Source organism: Struthio camelus, chromosome 12 (assembly GCF_040807025.1).
Source record: "Struthio camelus isolate bStrCam1 chromosome 12, bStrCam1.hap1, whole genome shotgun sequence".
Taxonomy (NCBI): Eukaryota; Metazoa; Chordata; class Aves; order Struthioniformes; family Struthionidae; genus Struthio; species Struthio camelus.
Window position 1 is genome coordinate 19,083,067 of NC_090953.1, and position 25,381 is coordinate 19,108,447.

General features: G+C 39.1%; 1 protein-coding gene across 4 annotated transcripts in view; it reads right to left on the minus strand.

Moving 5' to 3' along the window:
* TRPM1 (transient receptor potential cation channel subfamily M member 1) overlaps positions 1–25,381 on the minus strand; it is a 126,482-nt gene that overhangs the window by 33,454 nt on the left and 67,647 nt on the right. For all 4 annotated transcript variants that reach the window (XM_068958217.1, XM_068958218.1, XM_068958219.1 and 1 more), the window contains 7 exons: positions 12,260–12,339; positions 11,281–11,473; positions 10,077–10,290; positions 8,709–8,833; positions 7,833–8,004; positions 5,073–5,247; positions 2,705–2,828 (listed from right to left, as the gene is read on the minus strand). In XM_068958217.1, coding sequence (XP_068814318.1) covers positions 2,705–2,828; positions 5,073–5,247; positions 7,833–8,004; positions 8,709–8,833; positions 10,077–10,290; positions 11,281–11,473; positions 12,260–12,339 — 1,083 coding nt within the window. The remainder of the gene's footprint in view (positions 1–2,704; positions 2,829–5,072; positions 5,248–7,832; positions 8,005–8,708; positions 8,834–10,076; positions 10,291–11,280; positions 11,474–12,259; positions 12,340–25,381) is intronic.

A 25,381-nucleotide genomic window follows, 5' to 3' on the forward strand; every position in this document is an offset into this window, starting at 1 on the left:
GTGATTGCGTGACACAGATTTCCACCCCAATCATAGATCATTTCAATTGTCATAGGACTCCTCCTGAAAGGTGCTGACAGAGACTTTGTTCATTAACGCTCAGAGCCTTTGACCATGTTTTCTTATGTGTTCCTTAACTCAGCCAAAATCTCCTAACTTCACTGGCTATTTTAGGTGAGCTCTTACCTATTAGAGGGTAAGTTCCTACTGTGATAACTACTGCAGAGAATATACAATGCTATAGTTGCCATTCTACTCTAAGAAATAATTTTACTTAACATTTGAAAACCTTCAAAACTGATATTAATATCCATCCTTCCAAAGCAACAGGATTAAAAACAACAAACATAACTTAGCTCATTCATAATTAACTTTCTTCATATTCTAAATTCTTTGTTAGCCACTTCTATACTGATGAGAGAATTAAAGAATATGGAAAGATAGAACTGGACATCCCAGAGAATCAGAATTCATTCAGTGGAGAAAATTAGATGAGCTGGATTTCTGGAGGTTTTGTTTTTAACTTGTTATCCCTTGACTGGGACATCAGGGATAATTCCAGTCTGATAACACTGATTTCCTGGTTTCTGGCGTTTACTCTAATTGCTCAAGAGTAATGCAAAAAAATGATGCTTTGATTGGTACTCTGATCACTGGGAGCAACTTACATAAAAAAAGGACTAGCACAAAGCTAATGTACAGATATGGTAAAGTTTCTTTGCATTCTGATTAATCCTGTAGTCCTGAGTTCAGCTCTATACCCTATTACTCTAAGTGGAGATCAAGAGGCATCTCTGTTGTGTTAGCCCTTTACTCCCTACTGACATCAAGTCAATATGAAACCACACAAGATGTAAATAGAAGTATGCATGTGCAAAACGTTGGGACTGTTAATTTTCTGCCAGCTCCATTTGTTAACTAGGCTGAAGTTTAGATATTTTGATTCAGGTCTCAGTCGCACAAAAACTTACATAAGAATCAATGTCATTTACAAAAGCAACATATAGGGGCTGCTTCCCTCTTTCATAACAAAGGTGAGACTAACTCACTGCACCAAATCTGAAGTAGAAAGGTAAGAGTAGTAAGAGTTAAATCATATTCATTTTCTTTGCTCCAAACCTGAAACTGGAAATGCAGATGCTGGCAAATACCATGTGTAGCACTGCCATGGCAAGTACAAAGCAAATACTCCAGCGAAAAGATTTCTTTGTTCTTCCCTCATATTTCTCTGGATACGATAGCAGGTTATGATGAATTATGGGTTTATTGTGCGTCATTGAACAAGTAAACGATTACCTCTAGCAATCAAAAGAACATTCCCCACTGAAGACAGCATGCACAGTAAGGAATGTTGCATTCAAATTACTGGTTTATTTAAAATTTTAATGAAAAAGTTTCACATTATCTACTGGGGACAGTATTACTCCGGAAAGACCAGAGTTTAGGGCTTGTACATTCTAAGCTGACTGGAGACATGAAGTGTGGTTTCTGTGTAAAGAAAACATGCTTGGTTTTAAGGGAGCATGAAACACTATTTTCCTAAGAAGTTAGAAAAACTTCCCTCTTTTCTCAGTCTCATAAGAAAAGTTTCATCTGTAGTTCAAATAGTTTCCTTACAGCTGCTCATGTCATAGGCATCACCTCATTGGTGATACCATCAGGAATCGCAGAGAATGAAACTGCCCCACCTTTCATGATTAAATTCAGTAGCAGGTTGGTTAACTGATTCCATACAGGTGGTCTGAAGAGAAAGGTATGGTAGTTATCTCTTGTCACTATCTATGGAAATATGCAACTTCAGCAAAAAAGATAAAAACACCAGCTGTACCAGTTCAAGGTGTAATTAAAAAAAATCCCCCAAACCAAAATAAACCATTAGACTGTTCATGTACTTTTAAAACAGCTGCTTAAGATTTGTGCTGAAAGAATGAACTGGAATTTTACTAGGACTCAAGGGAGAGCTCATATTGACAAAAATTCACCAGCACTAGCCAAATGAAAACACTCAAAGATTCATTTTGCCTGTAAAGGCCCAGGTACAGCTCCAGTGAACACACTCTCTAAATACTGTTCATAGATGAAAGACAGCTGTGGATCTTAGAGATCTCTTTTCCAGTGCACTTCGGGATATGGAAGACAAGCAGGAGCATGACTGAGTGGTACCGAATGCAGAACAGGGCTGCAGCAAGCCAGGATCATGCATGGCCAGGATCTTCAAGAATGCTTAACGTTTCAACTTCTTTTGAGGGACTTGAACAGTTGATTTTATTGGAATGAAAACTGTATGTTAAATGTTAAACTAACTACATCAGAAAACAAAAACTGCTGCTGTATGTCATTGCTGCATGTCAAACTGCTCCTTGATGTCATTGTTCCTAACAATCCTTTCTTCAACTACCTTTCCTCTACCTTCTGCACTTGATCCTGTTCTTAATGTGTTTATCTCAGTATTTTTGCCTCGCAGAAGTCCATGAAACAAGATTTCTATCAGCTTACACAGGAGAGGAACCTGAAATTAGCTTTAGAGGCTTTGCAGGAGAGAAAAACCCTTTCTAAGTCTAGGCTTATGAATGAACGATTGTGTGCATTTGCTGAGCTATATGAAAAAGGGTTAAACAGTAACACTGGGACAATGATATTTGGAAGTATGATATGAAGTTTGGTCAGGGAAAGTATCTTTATGAATCACTTTTAGGACACTTACAAGTTCCTTTTTTTTCATGCACTCCATAAGAATGATGAACAGCTGATGAGCTTGATTCCTGCTGTAATTGAAGGTTTTCTGAATGGTAACTAGAAGCTGGTCCCTGAGGGATTCACTTATTACCCTAAATGAAAAAGAAGACATAAAAGAAGACAAGGCCAGGATTAATATATTTTGAGAAGGCCTGCTGTTTGAGAAAAATAATTTTTCATGGACCAGTTCAGTGTCTTCATTCTGAAAATAAATGAAAAAACCCCAGAATCTTTGCATTCAGTAGGGGTAAGGCCAAGGAGTTCATGAAGAGTTAACAGTAATCAGGAGATTGGTATCCAGATTGGCTCTTATGCGTGTCAGCACCTCAACATTGACTTAAAGACTGGCAAGGAACCTTTAACCCTTTAACCCGCCTTTCACCCTGGAATATAAAGCAGCTAGCTCTTATTCCTGCTACACATTATATATACACACTTTTGTTATGGTGTTCAGCCTTCAGGATTTCAGCAATACACCTTACAGGAGTCCTACCTTCGCCTACAAATTCAACGGGTCTTTGCAAGGCCCTTTGCATGCAGCCAAAGAAACATAAAATATTTCATACTATTGGTACGTCACCTTTGGTTATTTTGTTATAGCTGCTGGATGATATTTGTACTGAACAGAGGATTTAGTTGCTGCTTTATCTGGAACCTCATGAATAGGCCTCACAACGTCCAACCGAGAAACATACAAACCAAAAAATGATTTAAAAAAATGAGATGGAAAATATTTCAGAAAAGTTCAGAAACATGTCATCTGTCACAGCAATCTGAAACAAAGCCCTTCAATCTTCACCCGTTTCCCCATAAAATACATGTACTTTCAAATGATGGCAAATATTACCAACAGGCATTCAAAGCAGTGAGACATCTGAGCCTGCCAAATGCAGTAACATCCAAAGCTCATTGTCAGAAAATGATTCTTTCTAATCCGAGAGTGGGGATGCCAAAAATTCCTCATTACTGAGCTGCCTTACCAGATGAACACATTTATCTCATCATCACTACTGGATAGGAAAACTGGACTCAGCATCATGTGCCCTGGGACAGACAGCCATGCAGCAAGTAGGTCTCAGATAGACTGATCTTGATAAGCTCTTTCCGCTACATGTGAGCGGATGGGAAGGATGGATGGATGAGAAAAAAAAAAAAGAAGGAAAGTTTGATCTCTGCTAAGAGGGTTCCTTGGTAAATTGAGAAAAAAATAAAGTTGCTGAATCATAAACACTGTTGGTAGGATTAATTCTGTACTATGTGAAAACACCCCAAAAATTCAGCATCACAGTTATTGGCCCAATTCAGCAAATAAAATCCATACTCCTCGACAACACTAGTTGTCTGCTTAATGGTTAGTCCAGTCTAAGTTCCCGTTTCAGTCACAGACTTAGGCTATTTCTTCAGGGCAAGAAGGACATGTCATACCCTAACAAAGACAATACGCTAGCTTTTTGTCTGAATCCAGCTACTAAAGATAAAACCTCGGTATTAACAGTAGGAATGTGGAATGCATGCCTTTGACTGGGAGAAGCAAGGTTTGAAATAAAAAAAATAATACTCTCCTCCTACTTGGAGTATTTGTCAGGACAGATCTCTTCCTTTGCAGAGAAAATAAGCTTTATGCAGCAAGCGTAGGCTTCATATCTTCTTAAAACTAACAGTAGTCCCCATCAAACAAGGAGCAGACAACAGACCACAAAAATTACACGTTCCAGAAGACACTGCCTGCAATGTCTGGGTTAGGAGTGATTGTCACAGGAGCAAAACATTACAGACAATGTCCTCCACTCTGTTTGTGACGCCAGGAAGCACTACCCTGAAGAACTACCACAGATGCAAGAAATAGCAAAGGAATGGAAGGAAGCCCAACATTTGCTCAGCTGGTCTGGCACGCCTAGAGAAGGAAGTTTATTCATACAACAAACCAGACTGAGGCAACAGAAATTTTGCAAATACATGCACTAATTAACTTCAGTCCTGACCCCAAGAATATAGTTCTTGGGAACCACTTGTTCCTTATTTCTGAAGCACCCTACCCAGTACCAAGCATAGTGCAGCAAATTTTGATGGAACTTATATGATAGTGTGCTGCACTGAGTCACAGCTTATTTCAGTGGACCATTAAATACATCCCAAGTGATAACAATTTCTACCCACTAACACTAAGGCTAAGATCAAACAGTCAACGAAAGCTGACTGACAGGAGAATATCTCTGTTAGTAGTATTTTGTCCCTTTGTTTTTACAAAGCTTTGATGAGAGCATGGCATGAAGTCACACATTGTCCCGCAATGCCATGAGCAAGACACAGCTTTGGTGATGATCTCAAAATCTTACCCCCCTTCTTCTGAATACTTGTGTGCAAATGACAGAATATCAGATGCTCGTCCACTACCATCACATATCACAACAGGAAGAGGAGGTTCTTCTCGTAGACACTCCAGGACAATGGAGATCACATTGGGACCCCCTTCCACTATGAGCCCAACTACAGGGACACCTTGCCCCAGCCCTGTAAAAAAAAAAAAAGAATGGAAACAAACAAAAAAAAAAGAAGTGTCATTGAACCTTCGTTTAAGAGGTTGAGATGTTATGTATGGATGTGATTTCTGTGTTGTAACATCACTGCAAACCAGAGTAGGCTGGAAACTTTAGGAAAAAGTGATGGCGATTTCAGGGTCAACTCAGGAAAGATGTCTGTATGATGTTTCACAGCCCTTAAAGGAAAAGAAAACAAGATGTCTCTTTGCCCTGGTTTTCATACCTGCTCCATATTTATTTATTCGCTCAATGATGGTGAACTGCTTGCAATTGCTTTTAAGACACCATGTAAAGATAAACCAGCTAAAATAATTCTGCTATAACTTCATTAGCTTCACTGTTACTCAAATAGCTCCCAGCTATTGTCTCTTTGATACTTCACTTCTTCATTGGTCACCTATGAGAAATCTTCAGTAAGATGACATACACCTATGCTTTCTCCTGAGATAAAAATATGAATTCATTCTCTTTATCGTGATGCTGAAGTGGCTGGCCGATGGAAGAGACGACAGCTGAGCATCCCTTTGCTGTCCCTGCCTCACTGTGATCTCCAGGCATAGGATGACAAAGGGAAGCCCACAGGTCACATGGTCCCAGTAGCCTTGGTCTCAAGATCACTTAGGGAAACGAAGGACAAAACATTACCCAAAGGCTAACTAATCCCACTAATACAAGCATTTGAATCAAGTTCTTAAACGACCAGTGTTTCATAAAGAAGATTCGCTTTTTTGTATGGTTGAAAATATGTGAAAGAGTTCGTAGTTTCAACCTTCGTTCCTCTCTGAAGAACAGAAACACCATGGACAGCAACAACAGAAGCTGTCTGACATCCTCCTGTCAATATACCCCAGCTCTGATAAGGAGGTGCCAGAGAGCCTGGGCTGGCCTCTGGGTCCATTAAGTCCTTACTGCTTCCTGCTGAGACTTCCAGAAGAGATGCTGTACTGGAAGTGATTTAAAAAGAAACAAAACAACCCCCTGTATGCTGCTACTAGTAAGTGTTCTGCAACCCTCTGCAGAGCCCTTAACTCCTGTGTATTCCCAGCTTTAGCCTTCATGTGGTGAAACCACCAAACGTTCCTTAAATCAGAATCAATATCCTCAGCCCCAAGCGGTATTAAAAGAAATGATACAGAACATCTTGCCTCTGGGCCCTCACTTCCTTATCTTCCAAGCCAGTGTCCCCTTTTACAATGTTACAACACTCCAAACTCATCTGCAGAAGACAGAGATGAACAAAGCACAGCCACATCAGCTCTTTTAAAATGTCTGTCTGTAAGCAACAGCGCATGACACTGTCTCAGTACGCAGAGGCAACAGGCGTTATTTTGGTCAGTTCAGTTTCTTAAGCTTCCTGGCAGGCAAAATGAGATATTCGAAGGCTTTCCAGAAAGACATATCTTTTGGCTAGCTCTAAAGGCATCTTTAGGCTTTACCTGGCACTCGACTTCATTTTTCTGCCCTACCCTCAAGAGCACTTAAACCCTGTTAGAAACCTCTGAACAATCCAGTGCCATTGGCATTTTGGATGTTTGTTTGTTCTTATTTTTACAGCCATACATAGCTTCTAATGGTGTCTATGATATGTCAGAGAGGCAGCTGGCAGAACTGAATAGAACAGAATAGAGCCGATGTCTATTAGAACAGAATAGAGCTGACGTCTATTTTCCTATAGCTCTTCACTCAAGTGTGGATTTCAAGCCTGGCATATTTTTTGGATCATAATTTTAAGTGGTAAGATTTTTCTTAAGTTACTGGATAGCCACAGAAACTAGAATTTCTCATTTATTTAAACTTTTAAAAAATTCAGGTTTTCAAAAAAGCTTTAATTAAAAAAAAGGTCTTTCAAAAAAAAAAAAAAAGACTTTCTAAAGAATGACAAAAACAGTCCTAGAAAGTTGTTTTAGAAAGGTCGTAACGACTGGCAGAAATTTTAAAACTGCATGAAACTCTAAATACGAAAGCCTTGATGTGAAATCATCTTGATAATTGCTTCATTAAAATCAAAATCCCATTTGAATTTATTTGGAAGATCGCAGAATTTTGAGGATGAGTTTTAAAATGAAACAAATGCATATAAAAGACAAAAGACTATACTAGTATAAACAGTTGGAAACAGAAACCCGACAGAAATAGAAACAGAGCTACACAGGATTCTAGTAAAGAGGAACTGTACAAAATATCACCCCATTCTGTATATTTACTGATGCTTATGAATTCCAGCCAAAAGTGGGCAAATTCTTTGTACATCCTTTTCCTTAAACTCTTACTGCTTTGAACCTTCTTCTCACTATTACACCTCACTATTATTTCACAACTTCTTTTCCTCCCTTTATGTGATCCTGACTTTTCCGGGTTTTCCATGCTGATAGATGTGGGCTCTTTCATCACTAATCAGATGACGTACGTTCCAACTTAGTCACATGGTCCTGATCAAATTCCTGCTAAAAATACCTGGAAGAAGCCTCTGATTTCAATACCTTGAAGCTATTTCGAGCCCCTCTTCCCTCCCTTCCTTCAAGGTACTATGTTTACAATTTGCCCTGCTGTACTTACGTGTGTTAATTTTCTGAAGGGAAATATGTTTTTCCAACTGACGTCGCAACTTTACTTCAGCTCCATATTTACCTAGTGTACCATTGTCTGCCAGAATGAAGTGGGTATGGGAACTGTTGAGCACAGAGAGCTTACTTAGAGGGTTTGACATTGTTTGGTAAACCCGTGTTACCTGTCAAAAGGATAAATGCATCCAGATTAGACCTAACAGCAATTCACGTGAAAACCCTCCACAACTCTCAACAGAAGCGCATGCATTATGAGGAAATAGAAATCAGTCAGGCCTTTATGACCAAAAATACAGGAGAATCAGAAACGGAGCTTGCCTTTAGGTTCGGAACTTGAGCTCTTCACAGCAGTATGTTTTCGTTAGAGGATGACAATCGTGTCCATGCACTCTCCTGCATGTTCCCCTAACACTCATTAACACATACCTTGATGGCAGTGTGTTACATATTCCTCTTATTGCATTAGAAAATATATTCTTATTTGGAGCTCCTACTAATTAATGTGCCACTGATGATTACCCATCTACAATAAATGCAGGTCTTTTACACATAAAGGCACCTATAACATTTCTAAGACTCCCAGCATGCCACACCGAAGTTAGGACCTAAAACTTTCTTTTACCACAGAAAGGTCCCTACTGTTCAAACTAATGGAAATCTCAATAGTTCTACATTTAATTTGTGGTGATATATGACCTCCTGTTACACGTATTTGAACAATAGCTTTTTCCTCAACAAATTGTCCAATTTCAGCTCTTAAGACATGCTTTAGACACAGTGAAAACACTAATACTCCAAGGAGGTGAAGTGTATATTTTGTTACATAGCTGCCATTACTAATTACACAGGAGTTTCTTTAAAGACTTACATCTTTTCCTATCAGATCTTCCTTGTTCTCTACAATGCCCCATGGTGCAATTCCTATGGCATAAATTCGTCCTCTGGACTTGGAAGAATGGTCTTTCAAGGCATCTCCCACATGACGAATGACACCTATAGGTATAATTTGTTTAAATTTATTCTTAGCATTTTTGAAATTTGATTGAATAGCTAATTTTTTTCCTGCCTTTCACTGATCTCCGCTTTTCTTTGTTATCACTACCTAAACTGGTATTTGTACTTTACAATGTTAACATGCAATGCACCCAAACCTATGCTTACATTGTAATAATTGCATATAAATCCATTTGCCTTTTTACATTCTTGTTCTGAATTCAATGAAGTCTTGGAAAGACTCACCCAGTTACTTAACTTGCCACAACATAATCTGTACCATTTACTGGCGTTATATTACTCACTGCACACAAAGCTAAACACATACGGAATTCTATTATTTAAAAAAACTGGGATCTGAGCAAGCACAAAACCCCATAGATATCTAAAAAATATTTCTTTTCAATTATTCTGAATAGGAATCATCATCTTCCCTCAAAAACACTAGACAATCGAGTTGATACACTGTTATAAAATAAAAGTCAAAGGAGTGCAGTTTTCTGAGAAATAACTAATACAAAGATATATTTCAGCTAAATATAGATTTTTGGCCTAAAATATTATGATGAAAAATTGCATCATGCTGCTCTTTGAAGATCACTCAAAATCAGCATTAACACAAATGAAGTGGATTAAAAACTGACTGGTCTCAAAATGTAACAGTATCTAGGGAAACATCAGAGCAGCTATTTTATACACATTTTCCAAATTTTGGACACCATGCTGAACATCACTTTTTTGACAGAATCCAGGGACAAAATCCTCCTCGTGGAGGTTATGTGGAGTTATGCTACAAATGATGTTTTAGATATGGTCAAGAAGGAAACAGAGAAACAGATAAAAAATTTTCAGGTAGCCTGAAGACTGGAGGAAAATGCAAGCAAGAGATTAAATACAGCGAGAAGCTAAGCAAATTTGAAGTAGGAGATTTTCTCAGCTGTGAGGGTAATCAACCACTGGGAAAAAGTCTTATGACTAGTGGTAGATTCCTTGCTACTGAAACAAAGGACGGAATAATTTTTCAGGAGAAATACGTTGTAATGCAAATGGCTACTGACTCAGGAAAACGTTATGGTCTGTGCTCAGCAGGAGATTAAAGCAGATGATTACAATGCTCCTTTCCAGGTCTAATGGATTATGAATGATTCATGTAGCCTTACATTTTCTGCCAGTGAGAAAGATCAGTGAATGAATGAAAACCACTGAATTCCTAGGTAAACTACAAGAGCTGATTATTGCTTACCTGTACTGACACCTCCAGTGAAAATCCAGGCTCCAGTGGTCATGGCAGCCTTGATGAGGCCTTTTCCAAATACTTGCTTTAATTTAGGTTGCATTTCAAAGTTCTGGAGGCCTCCATGGACAGAGATTAAGAGTTTGGGAAGTTCCAGTTGCCAGTCTTTCACCATGAGATGCAGCAGAGAATCTGGCTTGGTGTCATATGACACACGGATATACTATAAAAACAAGGCGTAATATTATCACTCCACCTTCTCTGTAAATTGTCAATTGACTGAACACTGACTGGTCATATTAAACAAAACTTCCATCTTTAAGGAAAAGTTTTACAATTCTAATGTGTTTTTGTTGCTTACAATTAGAAGATATAGACAGGCTGAAACCTTTTACTGTGCTGCTGAGAATTTACCATTCATTTTACGGATCAGAAGCTTTGTTTTTAAAACACCACTTTCCTCCCCCCAACCTTCAAAACAGACTGTGAGCAAGTTATCTTAAGCTCTTACTACGTATCTGCACTACTAGGAACTACCTATTCAAAAGGACAGGGAGAGGTTCTGCTTCGTTCCTAAAACCTCAGTTTGACTGTCAAAGAGATGTAATAATCTTCACAAGAAATAGGAGGGCTATGTTATCCTAGTCACTATTAACATTCATTTTTTCTGCCTCTGAGCCAATGATTTTCATTCTTCTCAGTTTAATTCTGCTATCATGAATTCTTTTCAAACTACTGACTCTATAAAACAAGAGTAGGGGATATGCTCGTGTTTATTTCTGTGACCACTACTTAAAAAAAACAAACTACCACCAGCAAAACCCACCACCGCTCCCTGCAAACTTCTGACAAGTGTTTGCAGAGTCATTGTCTCAAGCGGCAGCCTTAGCAGAGAGATTAGGTCACAAAAAGGCAAAGGAACAAAGTCAGGTCTGTATTCCTTCAGAAGAGAGGCAGAGGAGAAACGGTGGTTTACTGACAATAACTTTAATGAAATTGTGTTTCCCCAGGACATTTTAAGGTACTTCCTAGGTGAGTATTATTCCTCTCTCTCTCTGAGCATCCTGTCCACACCTTTCTGGAGCAGTAGATAGACCCCCCCCCCCCCGCCTTGGATTTCAATGGATTCTACACTGAGTGAGCTGGAATCTTGACACAGATCTAATAAACTAACATATCAGATGAATATGTTAGTGTAGCCTATACTCCTTACCATGGCCTTATTTGAATGTCCTCCTCCCTGGAATTCAAGGTTTCCATAGGCATCGGTTGGGTACGTTTGAGTGTGTTTACTGACAGACCATTTTTCTGGCTGAGCTTCCACTTGCTTTGTTTCTTCACCATTTTTATTAGTTGTACTTGGAGGAGGTGGAATATGTTGGTTAATAAGCTGGCCACAGCAGCACCTGAAAGTTAAAATGTGAAGTGACTGTGCACACAGTATCTTCAATATCTCATGGTGATAAAAAAAGGAAATAGATCAGAAATCTATATATTCAGATTTTCAACTGACTATTCATTGCCCTACACAAATCATAGAAATACATCTTCTAGGTCATGTCTGCTGTGTTTGCCCACACATATTACCAGTCCCGAGGTGTTTCTTAACAACTGAGGATCAAAAATTTCACTTCATTTCTATAATAATCTGGATAGCATTTCTAGGCTGAAGAACAGGGGAAGGAGGAAGAATTTGGAAGAGGAGCAGTGACCATCCATTTCTTACTCAGCGGTGACAACTATCGTGTGACAAACTGTTCTGTTATCCGAGCGAGTTAGACAACAATTTAGTTAGCCCAAACAGTAGCAATTATACTACTATCTGGACACAGAATTTCAGTCCTCCTGCCTAGTGCTGTTGGTAGTGTCACAAAACCGTGGGGAATGGTACCACTGGCTTCACAACGTACATTATTGCATCCTTGCTTTCAGAATTCTGTATGAACGTATGCTCTGATTTGCATAGCTGGGAACTAACAGTTCACTACCTCTCCCACTGCTCAGCCTTATCTCTACATGACACGTTCCCTGGCTCTGTACAGAATGGGGTCCTGGCATGTCTCTCACTTTTGTTCCCCTGTCATCTCCCCTTAATGACAATGAGTAAACCTGGGTCTCAGCTTGACTATCTAAACCCGATCCTTCAGAGTTAACCTTTTCTGTTGGCTAAATGCAAAAATTTCAAATGTTACCTGCTAATGTCTTTGTTGTTAGCAATTACATAGATGCATTCTCTTTTTGAAAAGGTCTTCTCTATCCAAGCCTTCTGACCCTTAAAGGGAGAAAAAAGAAACATACTGAAATACTTTCCGCCTGACAGATACAGCAACACTTGCCTGCTGTTTTCAGTTACTGTTTTTAAATGCAAGCATTCATTTCAGTAAACCAGCTTTAACCACAAGATACTTCTACTCCTGAAGCAAGTAGGTGATGTGAATTGTCTTCAAACATGTGTAAAAACCTTTAGGCACAAAAACGCTGGTCTTGAAGTTACAATGTTTATCTGAAGCTCTACCAAAAGATGTAGTTACTTATTCCTATTTCAGTAAACAGTAAATGGAGTAAAAGTACAGAAAAACAGCCTAATTTATGTGACAGAAAAAAATAATAGTATTTAATCCAAATAATACTTTTCTTTACTATTATACTTTGCAGTAGAAATTGCTTTCCAAAAACCTTCGCAACATGATCAATAATCTTCTAAAACTCAGAATTTCCTGTTGTAAATCAGGCTTCAGTCATTCCTAAGGCATCTCTCTCAAATGAGACAATGCAAAATAGATGTTTCAGGAAGAGTCATTTCACAAATAGTTAGAGCATTTGAATGGAAAAAGTGCAAACTCTTCAGGCATGGTGTATCTGTGGAACAGGAGGATGAAACTGACCTTGAAGACAAAATAGTTGCGTTGGCCTACTTCACTGTATTTGCAAACCAGAATTGATTAGACCAAGCTCTCAGCCTTTTTAAAAACATGAGCTGTAGACAAGCTAGGGGAAAACCACAGATCTGCACAATGTGGTTAGAAAGTCTGTTTCAGTAGTGTGGGTCATCTAGATTTGGTAACACTGAAGGGACTGAGGTCAGAAATGGCAGCAGGCCAAAGTTTCCCATAGTTTATTACTTGCAGACCCCCGGCCTTCTTCTCTGTCCCTGCGACCTTCAACAAGGCAACATATGATCCTGATTGCAATACTAAACCAACATTTAGTAATGAATTTTAAAAGCTGAACTCAAAAGCAGCTTTGAAACTTCAAAGTAATAAAAAATGTTAAAACACACTCACGATTCGATGACACGGACAACCTTGCCTTCCTGATGAAAGCTGATTCTTCCGAGTTTGAATTAGGGAATTACAAAGCCTTAAATCAATTTTCAAGTAGCAAGCCAATGCCATATGTTTTGCTTTAGTTTCCTCTGCTGAAGTGAAATGAAATTTTTGCAGACACAAGAGCTAAAAATGACATGAAAACTTTGAAGGCTCCTTCAACAAATAATTAGGGCTTTCCTAGAGAAAGAACTAAAAACCTTACTGAGCTCCTGACTAACGAAACTCAACTGCAGACTCCTTTCAGAGGAAAAATCTGTCAGCCTGTCGGGTAATGGCTCAGAGAGTGGACAAGCCCTCTCGGTAGAGCATGATGAATAGAGGGTGTGGCCGTTCATCATTTTTGAGGCAAGAGCTGTCTCTGAAGTTCCTTTGTTTGTTGACTTGTTAGTTCCTGCCTGGCTTCTTAGTTTCCTCCATTATGTCTGAAATAATGGAAACTGCCTGAAGTTCCCTCATTGCTAATCAGTTGCAAATTCAATTGCAGTTTGCGGATGAATGCTTGGACTTCATGAAGAATAGTCTATACTCTATCTCGGTAGGTAAAAGTTTACCTCTTTTAAGTGCCACTGAGCCAAAATGCCTTGCTGGCCAGTGGTCTGGGAGAGCCTGCGGTCCTGGTCTCCGCTCTGATATAGCTACTGATTTACCAAGTCAGAACCACCTCATTTCACTTTAAAAGCTGTTGTTCAGAAGTGTAGCTCGTAACACTACAGAGAGGGGAAGAATTAAAAACGCACTGGACGATATTTCAGGTAGTTTACAATGGCATGTGCTTCCTGAAAGACAAGGCGTATATTTCAGGCACTTAGCATAAACAGCTTGATTATGCAGCACATGTTGAAGCGAGAGAGTATTAAATTTAATATCTGTGTGACTTAGATTTTAGTTAAATTAATTAAATAAAATAATTTAACAGGCTGTGTGACTTGGTCCAGCTTTTTTGTCTTGCCTCCATACATTCCTTCTTCAACTGAAGACGCTAAAGCACAACGAAGACGCTTCAATGAAACACTGAAAGCCTTTATACGCCATAATATTTCAGATGTCCTTTTTATATACTTTTGGCGAGGCTTTTACAAGATGACAAGTTTTAGCAATAATGTTATTAGAAATAGAACTCAGAAAACATTTTACTTTTATAGCATCAGAGCCTGCAACTATTTATTGAAGTGCAAAAGTACAGAAGTAAACACCCAAGCCAGGGTGATCCATGCGGCGTCCATGGTATCAGGAGGTGGGTGGTTACAGCAAACATGCAGTTTTCCTGTTCAGAATCAGATTTGGCTAATTCACAGGTATTCAGGCAGTTCAAAATATCTGGGCAGCTAAAAAACAGTCTGCTTCACTGGAATTACAGTTTTTAAAAATAAATCCAAAACCACATACAGTGTCCAAATTTACTGCTGCTTCAGAACTGTGTCCAATGCTACCTGTTACATGTGCTCATACACAACATACTAGTTTATTACCTTTAAGGTCAAAAAATGAGCTTAAAGGGACCCTGTCACAGAGGTTATGCCATTTATCCACTTTTTTTGCCTTTTAAAATATATTCATGTCTTTGGCTGAATAAAATTTTATACTTCTAAAGTGATCAGTGATAACTTCTTGGCTGAGTCACACAAATGCCCAAATCAATCCCACGGCACAGGAAACATTCTTCAAAATATAACTGATAACAGATGCTATACAGATGCATTTAAAATTATCCTGTAGAGAATACTGGAAAACGCAAACTAGAAGTATCAAAACAACTTGGATTTTTACACCATGTCATTGAGTATTGCTTTACCTTATTCCTCGTAGCCTGTCAAAAATCAGTCTTTTCCTTGCTACTTGATATACTTCATGTAAAAACAGTTCACTAACCACTGGATTAAGTCACACACTTAACGTCTGTGTTTGGAAGGAAGCTTTTGCATTTTGGTATTTCAAATGAGCTCTACACTACAGCTGAGCTCTCAGCTGTGCATTCATTATTAAAAACTCTGTCACAGGAGGTCTGTTAGCTACTGCTGCACTGAAAAAAAGCATTACATATCCGTACATATCCTAAAAACCCAGTTAGAACTCGGACGCTATAGCCACTGCAGCTGGACAACGCATTATGCTCTGCTGGCTTATTTTTCAGTGCTAATGAGAGGATGGCAAAGGCAGGCATTAGAGATCAGGGGAAATAAAAAGTCACAAAGCACATTTGGTTGGCCTTTGAAGTTTCACTGCTTTTGTCTGTTTAATCTTCTTAACCAAAGCTTGATTATAATCCAATGCAAATACCTAAGCAGACACATGAACTGTCAGAAAATAGGCACCTTCCCCACTTATTTCATATAGATTCTGTACACTTCTGCAAAACTACTACCTCACTCTGGACTGAAATTTATTTAGTTTCTTGAGGAAAAATATAAGTACTCATACTGTCTCTTTTGAGTTTGAAAAAACTAAGTACTTTCTAACAGCCTTGGATGGATAAATTTTGAAAGGATTATGACAGATCAACTACAGTTTTCAGACCAAGAGCCAGTGGGAGTGTTATACTGACAGACAAATGGGTGCTGCCAGCAAGATTATGCCACTAAACACACTCTGCAGGTTTTCTGCTGATCTCTAAGAAACATAAAAGGGCAAGAGCCCAACTTGTTGAGAGGAGTGAAGTTCAAACCTGCTTATTATTGCAAATCCAGAATGTACTAATCTGAACCTAATCTGGAAAAAACACACTTCAAATGTTCAGTGACATATTTGCTCTCCTTTATGAAAACTGACATGTCTCTTTTAAATTATGGAAAAAACAAAAACAAAAACAAAACCCACCACTGATTCTTGGTCTCCAGCCTAGAAATCACTAAGTCACCAAGAAATAGCATTAATTAATACTGGCCTTTGTTATCCCACTTCAGGGATTTGTTAGTTTTCATTAGCATTAAAAGCAAGTATTTGTCTCCTGCAGGAAAAAAAATGGAAGCCACCTGGTGTGCTGGTGTGTAAATCATGAGGTAACAAAACCAGCACCCTAAACACACAGTTGCCCATCAAATATAGCCATTAATAAACCCAAGGATTAATCAGTTATAGAAAGGATAGCACAACCTAATTATTTCCTGGGAAGCATGCAAATCTAGGGTGAGTGACATGCAGTAACTGAACTGAAGAGAAAAAACCCTTCCACCTCCATACTCAGACAGACAATTTCAGTTTGCTGCTAAAATAATAGAAAATTTTAAATATCTCATTTCATATATAACCGTTTAATGAACAAATATTGGGCTGGAGTTTCAGACTGTACTGAAACAGACCCTGCGGCTCTATTTCACTGCAGCTTGGGCATGCAAGGGCAGCAGGGTAGGCTCTGAACTGATGTGCCTTTGATGGAAAATCCAGGGTGGGAACCACAGCAGGAGAGCAAACCCACAGGTAATGCCATGCAGAAAACTCTTACGCTCCATTTTACTACCAGAAGCTGTACATCTCAGTTGCTATATACCTCTGCAGGACAGCAGCAGTATTTAGTGTCTATGAATAATCGCAATACTAAAATTACCATCATAGGAAGTGAAAGAAATGGGGGGAGGGCAAGGTGAGAGTCTCAGTGTTGATGGAGCACATCCAACGCCCAAATCCAACTAGACCTAAAGCTGGATGTGCATCAAATATTTCCCCGGACTGAGCCTGCTAGGTAGTCAGACCTCTCAACCGCCACACCCCCCAAAGACAAAAGGACACATCCGTTTGCTGGATGGGCAGGCACGCTTGACATGTTGGTCATAGGATAGGATAGGGCTTTGACCCTATCTTGCAGTTAGAGAGCCATCCCTTGTTGGAGAGGCCTTTCGCAGCTAGGGCCCTATTCCAGAGCACATGCACCACAGCTGCTGCACCCCAGCGAGGCTTTACCTGCACCAGGGCCAGCTGCTCAGTAGACAGGCAGGGATGCCAACAGCAGTGCCTGATGCACGGAGCCCTGGACAGGGATCATACTCAGCAGAGAGTAGCTGGTGTACAGGAGCAACGCAGGAGGCGCCGGGGGCCAAATGAACAAGTCTTATGCATAATACAGGGCTTGACAAAGCTGTTCAGGTTAAATCAAGCACAGAATAATACAGAAAAGGAGCTACCTGAGCAGCAGAGCTCACTTCTGTTGGAATAGTAATGATTATTTTCACCAATATTTTTATTAAGATGTGGACTGATGGTTGTCATTTATGGAAATATCCAGCTGTAGCCCTGTTCGCATCATCTTACCATCATGTTTTGGTGATCCCCCTTTAATTTGCAATACGCTGCAAAAGGTGGTTCTATCAGTGAAGTGAAATCTCAGGTATGCTGCCCAACCATTCAAGTACAATGCTCTATAGAATTACACCGGAATATCTATGCCACCATTGAGCAAAAAGATGTTTGCTCAGATGAGATATGGAAAGAAAGAAGCAACCTGGAGGTGGGAACAAAATTCATACTGTGAGCATGTGCATGGTGTATGCACAAGTCCATCCACTGTGTCAGCAGGTCTATGGACTTTTGTGAACACTACTTATGTAGTCATACTCTGTTACTGTTACTTGAGAGAAAACATGTGAGAACTCTCCCAAATAAACAATCAAGAGAAAAAAGAAAATAAATCACTATATCAGCAGAATTCCCGTTTTCTGGGACTTAACAATTAATTCCAGAGATATTGTACTTTGAGCTGCCTTGAACTGCAACATCCCAATTATACTGTCCCTCATTCTTCTTCCTTTTAAAGGAATAGTTTTTTCAAGTGCCCGACTAATCAAACTTCTAGATGCATTACCACGTTTAAATAGCTTCACAGCTTCCAAGGCCGAGTTGACTCATATCTGGGTCAGCAGCAATTGCATTTCTTTTTATCTGTAGGCACTGATGCACCCACCCTTAGATAGATACTTCTCCAGCTTTCCCTTTTCCCAGAAATAAGCAACTTGACCTCTTTGTAGCTGAAGAAATATGCAGGTGGCCCTCTGAGGAGTATTTGCAAAGCTTACCAGCTATTCTCCCACTTCAGATCCATCATAGAAATCTGTGGCGGCTCTCCCACACATCCAGTTTGCAAAGGATTCTGCCAAGCTCACAGCAGTCTCTGCTGCCCCAGCCTGACGGGGTTCAATTCCCCTTCTTACACTGCCTGCAGGAAGCTCACTAGGGTGTTACTGGTACGGTAAAATAAACCATTTAAAAAGCAGGACAGAATAAAATTCTTCAACTGAACACTCATCAGAACTCAAGGAAATCAAATGTTATGGGAAAAGTCCTTCCTGCTCTAGGAAAGCCGTGAAGTAAATATAGCCCTTCTCAAAATAACTGTCCTCCCAATAACAGTGTTCTGGCTTAGAGAAAAATACTCCAAATTATGTGATGAATGATAATAGACAATTTTGTAGCCACTTATGAACTGAAAAGGTTTTACTGAAAAGTTATTGCTGAGAAAAGACAGGGCACAAATCCATTATATTACTCTGTCTTATGTCACTAGGTAGCTGGAGCCATGAACAAAGTCCTCAGTTCTGGAACACTGTGAATGCCTGTGAATCTAAGCTAAGTTTCTAAAACCCTGGTGATCTGTACAACTGGTAACTGTTATACTATTTATGAAAATATGAAATAGTATCTACAAGAGAGAGGATCTCTTATATGGTTTGCTAATACATATAGCAACTAAAAGGGATTTATGACAGTCGTAGGGTTCTTTAAAATAAAGACTATTTACTAAAGACAATTCTTATTCTCATTCCACCGTATTTTTCATCTGGTTCAATTTGAACCAAGGCTCCTGTAGCAACTTTGTCAGGGAACCTGTCGCTCTGTGGTTGAAAGAGACACATAACAGGCAAGATGGCAGTGTCGGTAAGCAATGTTATTATTTTACATTGAGCCTGGAAATCACTCCTGCTGATGATGTAGAAACCAAGGAATAGTGCTACCCTGCGCAGAGAGCTGTAATGAGCTTTCATGCCTTCATTATGCTCTGCGTTCCAGGCCTGCTGGTGAGGCAGGCATCAAACACCTGCTGAAACAAGAGGATTAGTTTAGGGACACAGTCTACAAAAGGAAGGAACAAGCTCTTTTCCCAAAGAAGTTATGCATTCTGCCACATCTCTTACAGATACACAGGTCTTTCCCAGAGGCTTGGAGAAGCAAGGAACAACTATGGCCTAAACACCATAGGCAGCAGATAGCGCTGGCTCGCTCTGAGCGTATGCTGACATGGTTGGACATACCCACCTGCGGCACAAAGGAGGCACATGGAGGCACATTAGCACAGTCCACTGATTGTACTCAGATACCCAGCTGAGAGGCAGGCACAGTTGCTTGGGCAGAGCTCAGCATTAATGTAACTGTACAGCTAACAACTAAAACTAAGCAACTAAACAATCATTTTGAGTTTTTGGCAGAAGAGCTTGGCCCTGTGCTTGCCACCTGTGGAGGACATACCTTGCATAGTTTTGCAATGCTGTGCCTTGCAGAATGGAGGAAAAAAGTCTCACTGACCAGGTCAGACACCAAAACCTACCGTATTTTAAGTTAGCAAAAGCCACTCCTTCTGCAATAGCTTACCCCCACCCGCTTCCTCTATCAAATTTCAAGAAAGAGATTTTCTAAGAAATGGTAACAATAAAGTATAGTCTTCATTTGTTACCTACCCCCCTTCCACTACTAGCTTGTCAAATCCTCTTCCTCCCTTTAGTCTCCCTGTTCTGAATGCTGGTGAGATGTGGAGCACAGATGTACATTTTTATTTAGTCTCCTTGCTGACAACTGTTTTGGGTTTTTTTCCCCCCCCAAAACCCCGCAGCCTGAGGCAGAGAGTCCGTACGGTCAGTTTTACCCCAAGCACTTAAGGACTGGCTGACTTATAACCAACACAAAACAAGACGCTAGGATGGGAAGCGTTGAGCAACTTTTATCTATGGGTAGTGGTAGAATCAGCCCTGCTCACAAAGAACCATTCTCAAGAGGCCCTTATAGCACAACGGAGTGAGCGGAGAGAAGGCAAACAGCCTCTAACATAACGAAAGCCAAAGTAGCCTGGTAATTACTAGTTTCTGCTGTAAGATAATTCATTACAAATTCTCATTTGAAGATGTAAGATACCCCTAGTATCTAGATCTGACAAGGCTCAGGAATGATCTTTGTACTGCACTAACTTCCCAGCCTGTCTAACATAAAAACTCTTTGTTAGATATGTTTTTAAAAAGGAAGTCAGGACACTCCCTATACATACATAAATATATATATATATATATATCTGTATGTGTATGTGTGCGCGTCTGTGCGTGACAATTCTCTCAAAATGCTCTTAAACTGTAAGGCTTTAACATGGGCTCATTCTGACCTGAAATAGAGAAATAGTATTACTAGAAAGTGAATCAACACCCTCAACACCAGACCATACTTTTTGAAATTTATTGATATTTATGAAATTATAACCAACACAAAAAGGTACATCCCTTGTTACAAAACTAAGGGTATGAATAGTTCTAACAAAAATTACCCATATACTTAAGCCTCCTGCTTATGTGAGGCTTAGAAAATTTGAGTCAGTAGCTTTTAACTATACATGCAATCAAAGACCAACCTGCACTTAGCAATGCAGATACAAAAATCATTGACTTGGACTGGAATTGTACCTCTATCAGAGACATAACTGGGCCACATATAGTCATTATTAATGACTATTATAGCAGTAACTTTCAAAAATGTGCTGTCTGGAAAAAAAAAAAGGTTGAAAATAAAGCCACTTAGTTGCTGTAAGAGGTTAGCTGCAGTTAATAATTCATAGATAATGTCTATAAAGTGTCTGATGAACCAGTTAAAAATGTTAATTTTTCACATATGACCTAATAGTATCCTTTGAGACCTTACTACCATTTTTTTCTAAAGTATAATTCAAATACGATGACATGTGACATTACAATTGCAAGCCATGAAAGAACAACAACATTTTAAGAGAATGACTATATGTTATGTGAGAGATTCCTCTTCTACAAAGAGTTTGTTGTAAATGCATAGTTCTACTTAGTACTAGTTGAAGTGCAGAGTGTGCTGAACAGGTAGACTTTAACTTCTTAAATTAAAATTTTCAAAATGTGGTAAAATAACGCAAGCCACTACTTAAGGAATACTGCTAGGCATGCTAACAAACCCCACTTTAAAATTACTACAAAGTAAAATTTCTATAATCACAACATTTACAAGATTTAGTTGCTATGCATATCTCAGAATTCCCGAAAGTCTGGAGATGCTGAACACATACTTATTCTGAGAAAAGGTTACATACATATTTACCTCTCTCTTTTGCTTTTTGTAAATATGCACATCTTTCTGCAAATACATACATGATATATTGGTTAGTCAACCTGTCCCTTAGGAAATTAACATTAACTTGCAGTACATACAAGTTTTCCTGAAAGGAAGATTCTTTAGGTAGAAGTCTGTTAAATAGTTTGAGCTGTTGAAAATTTCCTACTTGCTGTGGCTAATTTTACACTCAGTAAAGCAATTACTTTCCAGGCATTGGCTAATACATGAGCTTGAACAGAATATGTCACAGTGCAATCAACCACGTTTTGCACCCTGCTGCTTTTTGTCATTTTCAAAAAAGAAAGAATTGCCAACTAATTTAACTCGTAGGCTGCGGGGTTTGTACAAAATTACTCCCCATAAACTTTTAGAAATCATAATGGAAGCGCTGGAACTCAGGAGTTAAATTGTTTCATGGAGATGCTAAATATATATATATTTAAAATATTTATTGTTTTATATATACTTGAAAGTTGACAACATTCATTCAGGTGCTCCGGGACTGAAATAATGACAAAGGGCAAGAGCGATGGGAGATGTCAAACACGTTTTTAGAGAGTTCTTTATATATAACAACAATTTTCAGGAAGATTGAGTCAATTGTCTGTTGAGTCCCTACCCAGGTAAAATCCCCAAAGTTGCAAGTGAAAGGAATTAATGGACCCAACGGAACCAGGGCACAGTATCTCCAGTAATGGTCCCGGATACTTTGGCACAGTGTGCAACAAGGTGGTTTTTCTCTAAAGAGACAGAAGAATATAGCTAGCTTCAACAAAGCATAATATAACCCAGAAAATAAAACAAACCAGATACTCTGCCGTTACTGATACACAGTATCATTCATAGTTGTCAGCTACTGTGTAAAACTCACCAATATATTTGGCTTTAACATGTTATCTGCAGCCTACCATTTGTATTTTCAAACTTGATAGTGAGTGAATTTATTAATCTTAAATCTTTATTAATCTTAAACTGCCTTCTGGAAAGCCCACTTAAGAAATGTTGCAGTCAATGCTTAAAAACTTATAAAAAGACTCCTAAAGTTCACATTTTCTGTGGGAGGAATTGATAAAATTGTGTGAACTATGTATCCTTACATCACTTGTGAATTTTGAGTGGAGTTAAAAAATATGGAATGAGTCCTTAAACCTCTGCATCAGGCCAGTGAGTTCCTAGCTTGGGTGATATCGGTAACAAATGCACAGAGGCAAGAATCCTGTATGTGCAAGGTAAAGTTTAACTTCCTTCTCCTAAGGTAAAGAGACAAAGCTAAGTAACAACACCATGCAAATAGGGAAGAATAATTTTAAAGCCAGAGTTAGGGGAGGTAAAGGAGACTCAAATAGGCCAGGAGCTCTGCTCACAGTTGTGTTTGGCTCTACGGGGAATACAAAGATATGGTTGTCTTGGAGCCGCTATTACTCCGAGAAGTCCCTCCTCAAGATCCCATCTGCACTACAACAGAAGGGATGGAATTCCAGAAACAGTGGATGATTCCTTGGAGTTGGGATTTGAAGATCTTGAGGTTAACAAGGACCAAAACGGAGCTTTCTTGGCTCCTCAAACATATGAAAGATTGGTGAGTGAAACTGAGGGGTGACGTGGAGGTTGGATCTTTGTGACAAGAGTTCTCAAAGAGACTTCTCATCTCAGAGCCTACTATGCTTTATGGCAGAAAAGCATTACTTGAACGGCAATACACAGTGTCGCTGGTACAAATGTGACGGGGCTACTGATGAATGTTTCTTCTCTCTCTTTCACTTGGAAATCTCCTTTACTCAGGAGCCATGCTGGAGCAAGGTGAAAAAAACAGTCATGCCCTGTTCTATTGCCAGACTTCCATAATATCTCACTACCCTCAGACCTTGATAAACTCAAATGGAAATGAATGAACACACATGGGCTTGTTTATCAGAAGACAAATGCTTGTATCCAACAGTGAACTCTGGAAAGTATTACAGGTACGTTTTGTTTAGAAATCTGAAAAATAAATCAAAAACAACCCAAAACCTCAGCCTACCAAACAAGCAAACCAGAAATCCATTTTTAGTTGCTTCAAAGGTAGCTCTAAACTAGCGTTCAAAATAATGAAATGTGTAAGATATGTTTTCACCTAATCTCTCTTTGCCATCATTTCTACTCATTACAGTCATACTCAAGTAATTTCCTATTTCTGAAATGTTTTGAGACACCTTTTTTGGACTTGAAAACTCATTTCGTCTTTTTGCAATTACCGCTTAAGTTCCACGTCTTTCAAAATAAACAATGAAAAGTCTAGGCAACAGACTAGCTAGAGTACGATTATTTCAATATAATTATCACTGTCCAATCAGTCCCAGGTTACTACACGTTTTTTCAGTGTAAATTTCAATTATGCACATTGATGCTAAAAAACGTAGCACAGCAGAAGATGATCAAGAATGAAACGAAAAATCATTTTAAACCATGTCCTACCTGCTTGTCACTGGAAGTTTTTCAGAGTTTGGGAAGATGAATTACGTCTAGTATAAATGAATTGCATTTAACTCTAAGCTTCTTGTTGTTCAGATTCCTCACTCATCTTACAGTTAGGACTTCCAGTCTCTCTGAAGTTCATGAGAATTCCCAAGGAGATGGGTTTCCACCACTTTAAGAAGAGAATCTCATATGATAAGCATGTGAGCAGCTTCTTTGTTCAAACCAATCTCATGACTCCCTTTGAAGGTAATCCTTTAGAAGTCTCATGACCCATCTCCCTGCCCAGAGGGTATTTTCATCTCATGGTGGAACACGGCACAACAAATCTACTTTGATAGTGCCCAAATCTGCAATCTGTTAAAGCTCCTTTCCTCTCTTCAAACAGTGACTACACTCACTGTAAAAATGCCGGCGCTGCAGAAAGACTAAAGCAGGAGCTGAAACTTTTAATTTGAAGTATCTCCTCCCTTCTGCTAAAATTTCAAAGTTATTTGCATAATTGAGACAATTGGACATAATAGTCCTTTCAGGGGGTCCTCATTAGACGCACAGCTCTACATTCTTTGAAAAGAGGAAAAAAGGAGGTCATACAGCATTAATTATATCTAATCCTTTTTAGAACAATTTGAAGTTAGGCAAAATGTCTATACTAAAATAGCTGAAGTCGTAAATAAACCATTCATTTTGTAACTTTACATATCACATGCATTTTCATATCCTGTTTCTTTTGTCAATTTAATCAATTCCTTTGCTGTGAAGGCTTTTGCATCTTCTCTTACTTTAAAACTACCAATAGAAGATGACACAATTTGTTGCAGTTAGTTCTTTTTTCTGCCGTAACTTTCAGATATGTACCTTGCCTTGCTGTGCTGGGTGCCAGCATTATCAATGCAATAAACAGGGACCACATCTTGGAAAGAGCAAAAGGCAATTTAGCTCCTTGCTTCTGCCGCACTGCACTGTACAAACATGAAGCCTGCCAGACTCTGATCTTGTTTCAATGTTCCTATATCTGATCTCCAACTTACTGACAATATATCCATTTCTGATTGGCAAAGAAACAGTTTATAGATATCATTTCAACTTCTCTCCTGCCCTAAATGCCAATGCACGCAGCTGAAATAGCATTATTTTAGAACCGGACCCTGCTCTTCCTAATTAGGGAAAGTTCCTGCTGATTTCATGAGGGATAAAAACAAGAGTGTGGAA